This window comes from Galendromus occidentalis, unplaced genomic scaffold (assembly GCF_000255335.2).
Source record: "Galendromus occidentalis unplaced genomic scaffold, Mocc_1.1 scf7180000077437, whole genome shotgun sequence".
Lineage (NCBI taxonomy): Eukaryota > Metazoa > Arthropoda > Arachnida > Mesostigmata > Phytoseiidae > Galendromus > Galendromus occidentalis.
The window spans coordinates 238,611-245,293 of NW_003805425.1; the positions used below are offsets into that span (position 1 = coordinate 238,611).

At 49.4% G+C, this 6,683-nt stretch overlaps 1 protein-coding gene across 1 annotated transcript; it reads left to right on the forward strand.

Annotated features, from left to right (window-relative positions):
* On the forward strand, nt 1–2,047 carry LOC100897830 (alpha-(1,3)-fucosyltransferase C). Its single transcript, XM_018639408.1, has 3 exons — nt 1–10; nt 633–1,755; nt 1,891–2,047. Exons 1-3 carry the CDS (start codon nt 1–3, stop codon nt 2,045–2,047), a joined length of 1,290 nt encoding a protein of 429 aa, XP_018494924.1.
* The last annotated feature ends 4,636 nt before the right edge of the window (nt 2,048–6,683 follow it).

Sequence of the window (6,683 nt, forward strand, 5' to 3'; positions counted from 1 at the left end):
ATGGAAGACAGTGAGTTCACTCGTGAAAACTTATCAACATCCGGGAAAAATAAATTTACCCCCGACGTATGCGAAACACGAGGTTCTCCGGATGTTCGGCGGAGCCCTCGGGGAGAGCGCCTATATTTTTCATCTTATTCGTCCGCCGCATCATCAAGTCCCCATTTCTATGAGGACGGCGCGTTCGCCAGAAGAAGAGATGCCGTGATACCGCCTTGAATGCAGCTAGACAGCACCTACACCAGAGCTCTGTATGATTACGGCGGGAGCTGCTCGTGCCACTGTCATGGATCACGGATGCCTCTATATGGGTTTGCCCTTCGCTTGAATATAGTGGCGATAATAAGCTGTGCCGGGAGGGATAATCAGAATCCGAACCACGAGAGCTTGCAAGGGACATGCAAGCGTAACCAATAAGAGCCGCGGGGTCGGATCCGCTGGGCCTATTCTCGGGAACAGGTACCATTCCGACGATGACAGGCCGATTATTCTAGAACTCATCGCAGTACAACACTGTCTCCACCGAGCGGAACGACTCATACAGGCGGACTCGAGCACGCTGACGAAAATTACAGTCGAATACTTCCACTTAGAAAGAGAGTTGACTCTTATGACTGTTTTTCTCTCCTCAGGCGACGCGCCGCCGATGAAGTTACCCCGCTTGCACTGGTTGCATCGATGGAGTCCTTTTCACGAGAGACCAACTCTGCTGCGCAATCCGTCACAGAAGCTATTCTTCGTATACCTTGCATCATTTATTGCCTGCGCATTTCTCCTCTACGTCAGTTCAGCCCCGAATGCGAGTCCGAATCTGGCAGATGAAGTCAAGCCGAGAAGCGAGGTCAACGCGTTCAGGGATGTCCAGCCTGTCAGAGTCTCTAGTCACGAACCGACGAGGGGGAATCATTTCACTCCCATCAAAGACATATCGCTCGATGGGGGAGCTAAGGACCCAAGCATCCTATCCGAGGAGGGAGTCAAGACAATTCTGTTATGGAACTCCTTCTTCAAACAGCCCGATTATATTCCCCCGCTGTCGCAGATGTGCCCAGAATACCCGTGTCGTGTCACGTCGGATCGATCGGTAGAAGCCGACGCCGTCATAGTTCATCTGAGAGACATCGATCCGGCTGATGTTCCGAAACGCAGATCACCTGATCAGATCTTTACCCTATTGAATGCGGAAGCACCCCCTTACTCGCCGCCGATACCTGAGGTCTTCAATGACCTTTTCAACTGGACGATCACGTACCGACTTGATGCTGACTTCCCGCTGATGAAGAGGGTAGAAACTCTTTATCGATACAAAAAATCAGATAAGCTGGACTATTTCGCTAACAAAACGAAAATGGCTGCTTGGTTCGTTTCTCACTGCAGCACGGCTAGCGAACGAGAGACCCTGGTTTCAGAACTTTCGCGTTACGGCGTCCATACTGACATTGTCGGAACCTGCGGTCCGCTTAAGTGTCCCCGCGAGCAAGCTGATGATTGTTTCAGAGAGTTCTCGAAGCACTATCTGTTCTATCTAAGCTTCGAAAACGCGATCTGTACAGACTACGTGACCGAGAAATTGTTCAACGCTCTAGAACTCGGCGAAATGGTTCCCGTGGTTCTCGGTGGAGCCGATTATTCCAGAGTTGCCCCACCTGGAAGTTACATCAATGTGAATAAGTTCGCTAGCGTCAAAGAGCTGGCACACTACTTGCAGAAAGTGGGAAACGATCCTAAGCTCTATAACAGCTACCATAAGTGGAGGTGAGTTCGCAAACAATTCGAGCTTCATGAAACATATCATATTGTATAGGTACTACTTGAAGAAGATACCGATCTCATCACGGAAGATATTGTGAATGAAATATCGATCAGATAAAGATATTCCGTCGCTTGCAGGAACTTCTACCAATTGACAGAGCCCCCGCATTACGCCTGCAGACTCTGTGCTAGGCTACACACCATCCATCGTCGACGGATGTATCAGGATTTTAATGCTTACTGGCATTCAAACACGTGTCACGGTGGTTGGAGAAAAGCCTACAAACTCAACTGATTCGCCTGAGCCCCGGAGAATAGTCGAGTGTTCTTCAATGATCCCAGTCAAGACAACCCCCGGGGAAATGTGATAAAGATAGAGAAGGGTATGTTAGGAATAATATAATTTTATAAGTTGAAATGAATTTCGCAAATGATCTCCGACGAAGCTGGAGAAACTCCGGAACTGAGAAAAGTGATCGTGAATTTCTAATAAAATTACTCCCCATGAGGATGGAAGGACGGTCATTGAGACCAGTACATATTCAAGAATCTCAGCAGGGGGCGCTAAAGTATCCTAGAAGGCCGAGGAGAGAGCGGATGAGGGAAGGTTGAGCGACAGGCCGGCCTAAAACACCTCAGGTCTCCAGAGGCGCAGTGTTCCCTCTTAAGTCGTATCGGGGGACACTCGACTTCGAAACTTGATTCAGCTGCGCCGAATCGTGCTCGACAAGCATCTCCCTCACAAACCCATCATCCGATGACCTGCTCCTCACCCGCGTATCAGTAAAATCCCACCATCAATTATCACCGATGTTAAGATTCATTCGATTCATTCCAGTCCGCCCCGGGCGGCACCCTCGGGGGCGGCATTTTCGAGATCGACATTCAAAAAAACGGGTATTTTTGTGAAAATTTCCGAAATTTCTCGCGAAAAATATTCGGACAGGGGGCGGCATTTTGGTTGATCGCGTCCGAAAAATGAAAATTTTCGTTGACCGCCCCGGGCGTTACCATGGGGAAGCACGCCAATGCGAACACGACACAACTCAGCAAAACCGGTGTTCTTGCTGAAAACTTCCTCAAATTTACGGTCTATAGGCACTCGCGGCAGTGTCTAGAGACTCTCTCGAGCTTTTCCGATCACTCCCGTAGCTTCCTCCACGGGCAGCCCGTGCGCTCCGAGGGCTGTGATGGCGTCCGGAAAAGTGCGATGCGATTGTAGGAAGTCCAGCCTGTACAGGAGCGTCAACGAATAGATGCTGAGCTTTTCCGATAGCAGCTGCATCCTCCTCATGTAGCTTGTCACAAGCGAAGCTCTTCAGACGCTGGAAATTCTCTGCGTAGTATTCAACCGCTTTCAGCCAGGTTACCCAGCGAGTCACGATTGGTTTCGGTGGAAGGCTGGTCAACTTCTGCTTCGAAGAGGAAATGCGGGAAGGACTCTTCGAAAGTACCATCTTCATGCTCGCCATCAATCGATCTACCTTCGGAAAGAGCGAGCGCACCTGTTCGGACACTCTATGCAGGCCGTGCGCCACACGCGTGACATGTATCAACCGGGGGAATAGCACTCTGAAGCCGGCTCTAGCTTTCGTCATGTACCGAGCTGCGTCGGTCACGAAGACCAGTACATTCTCGAAGAGAACGCCGTCTGTCCACAGTGATTCCAGAGATTTCACGAACAATTGCGAAATCTTTGGTTTTCTCCAAAGCCTCGCACATGAGATGATAACTTCGACCGGAGCTTACCTTGTCTAGTTTACCTACAACAACGTGGGCAAGGCTACAGCGTTATCCGAAAGTACTGCATTTGTGGGGTTCTCGACAGATTTCGCCCCGGCTCGTGATAAAGAGTCGATATACTCTCGATTCAAGATAGAAAACTCACTTATGGGAGCTCATATGACGGAATTATATAAATATTCATGGAAATTCTGAAATCAATAGAATATGCAGTATGCAAGAAATTATGCGGTATGCACAATGCACAGCCCGACTTATGACACTGATGAGTCATCAGTGACTCCCACCAAGCACCTGAGGGGGTCCGCAGGGGCTCCTCGGAGCCCCACGGCATCGATGTGTGAGCTATAAAACAATGCATACTCTTTTACCTCCACGAAACCATCGATTCCCACCGGAAAGGGTACAGAGGATGCTTTGAAAACCGAGAGTGAACTTGAGTCCTGGAGGAACGGGAAATTTTCGGCAGACCATCGGAGACGGTCAGCTGATACCGAACGGGAAGCTGGTGCGAACGAGGTTGGGTGGATTTATATCTACCGCCAAGGGGCTATCGTCGCTCATGAACGGTTCGCCCGATGCTCATCGAGATATGACGATGGAAGAGCGACGTGATAGGAGTGATTACTTCCGATCGGGGTGGGATGATACTGATCTTGCAGTTCTTCATTGCGGATAATTCTCCCTGAGTGGCCCCGCGCCGATCGGTATCAAATCGATAAGGCTCCAAGTAGTCCTCAAACTTTTTCTCCCACCAAGCACCTGAGGGGGTCCGCAGGGGCTCCTCGGAGCCCCACGGCATCGATGTGTGAGCTATAAAACAATGCATACTCTTTTACCTCCACGAAACCATCGATTCCCACCGGAAAGGGTACAGAGGATGCTTTGAAAACCGAGAGTGAACTTGAGTCCTGGAGGAACGGGAAATTTTCGGCAGACCATCGGAGACGGAGCCCAGTTTGGGGAACACTGCTCCAAAGGTCCGAATCGGAGGAAAAGAACCGATCTGGCATGTTCTGGATGCTCACGAAATCCTCGCTCTCTGACCCCTCCCTGATCGGCATTGACGCGAGCGGACATGCAAAGCCGCAAATATCGGAATATACATCAGTACACAGTGACACCCCTCGATAACGGCCCCAAGTATCTGCGAGGGACGCTTGATTACATCGAACCGATAACCTGACTGAGCCTTTGAGATTTCCCCCATCAATTGACTCGGAAAAGGACCAAACAGGGTGGTGACGGATCTGTTTTTTCTACTTAATCTCGATAACGGTTGGGTTTAGAGAGAAAAGTGTCATGGCTTACCCTCACGGATTTTCGATTCTACATCCGAAAATGATATCCCCTCTTTGCTGGAAGCTCTGGTTTCTCGGATACGGTATCGGGTTCCTCCTCGAATCGATGGATCTCGACATTCTGAACAAAAAAAGCTGATGGGGTATTTTCTCCAGAAACCAAGAGTTTCCGAGATATCGGCAGAGAAAGTTTCAAACCATAGGCATCAATGGGTCATTGGATTTGAGAGATTGTGATTAGTTTCGATGGTGAATGATGAATCATCACGAAGCAATTCTGAAAATGAGGGTCGTGTCATCCGACCTAGTGAGACGGGCTCGGAGGGAATGAAATTCGAGGCAACGAAGTCGATTTTCTCTCGAATCCAATGATCCGTTGATTCCTATGGTTTGTAACTTTTTCTGCGCCAGTCGCGGTAGGCTGAAACCGAACAGCTGATGCCGATCGAGGCAGGTTAGATTGATACCGACCGCTATGAGGCTATCGTCGCTCATTAATGGTTCGTTCGATCCGTTTCAAGATTTGACGATCGGAGAGTGACTAGATATCACTGGGGACTTCCGATCGGGGTGAGATGATCCCGATCTTGAGTTTTCGATTGCTAATGATCCTCACTGGGTGGTCTCGCCCCGATCGGTAACAGCCCGATAAGGCTGTAAAGATCCGAGTGTACCGATCAGGCATTTTTTGATCCTCATAAAATCCTTCCTGGGTTACCCCACCGTAATGATCAGAATAAACCTACATCAGCATACAGCAAAACTCTCTGCCACAGATTCATGTATGTGTATGGTAAGCCTGGTTTCATGGGACCAATCACTCGGTCCCGAATGAGCCGGTGGGATTTCCCATGTTAATAGACTGGGCTGCAGCGAACCATACAAGGGTCACCCGCACACAACAAGACTGACACCTCGGCTCTCCTAACTCATTGAGGGCCTCTCACAGTCCTTTTCCGGGTATTCAAAGCTTCGGAAACACTGAACCTCGCTTTAAGGGAACACCGGTTAAAGGGATCCTCCGCTTGATCGGATCGCTCTCGGAGAGTGCCGATCAGTGGTTTCCGTTGATTTGAGCTCTGGTTAATCGGATCCTCGGCCTATTCGGATCGAGATTGCCTGGTCCCTATGTGTTCCTATCAAGCGGAGCTCACTGTATAACCAATGTTCGGCAAAACCCTCCAGGTCCCTTTAAACCGTTGATTGAACGAAGTATTGAATGTGCTATCTAAGGTGATTGTCGATGGATCGATCGGCCTCTCTCCTCAGACGCGCATATCTTACGATCGATCATCGCGGAAATCACGTGCTCTCGATGCCCTCCATCCCCGTCCCCTCTCCGGGATACGCCACTTGCTTCGGGTTAAGGACATACCATGAATTTCTCGACTATGATAAGACAGGATAGTGATGAGTAAACACTGATGACCCGTGCTCGCGCCCTTGGGCACTTCCAAGACTCCGAGACTTCTGATACATTTGGAATGGAATCAAGACTTGAGAGACGGTCCGAGTATGGTTGCGATGCGATGTATGGCAATGCTATCCATAAAGTTCAATATGTGCATGTCCCTTATGTCTCACTGCCAATAGTTCTTCTGATTGGTACCCTCCCATTCAATGAACGGAAGAAAAAAGTCCTGAAGAGGTAGTGCTCAAGCACTACCGTTGGTGGGGCGTGAAAACGTCCCGGTTACGCAACAAACTCTTGGAAATCTGCGGAATAATTGTGTTGCTTATGAAGAAATAAACTCGCGGTGATCTAATGTGATTTATGCGGATTCTGTGATTTTTGAAGCCTTTCTGCTTCGGCGTCGCCTGCCGCTTCACGGATGATTGTGTTTGTGGTTGTGGACAGTTGTCTTGTGCCGTTGTAATCTCGCACTT

Excerpts from the sequence above, each read along its gene's own strand:
- LOC100897830 (XM_018639408.1), top strand. Across the intron at positions 1,756-1,890 it reads AACAGCTACCATAAGTGGAG|GAACTTCTACCAATTGACAG; the intron begins GTGAGTTCGCAA and ends CGTCGCTTGCAG.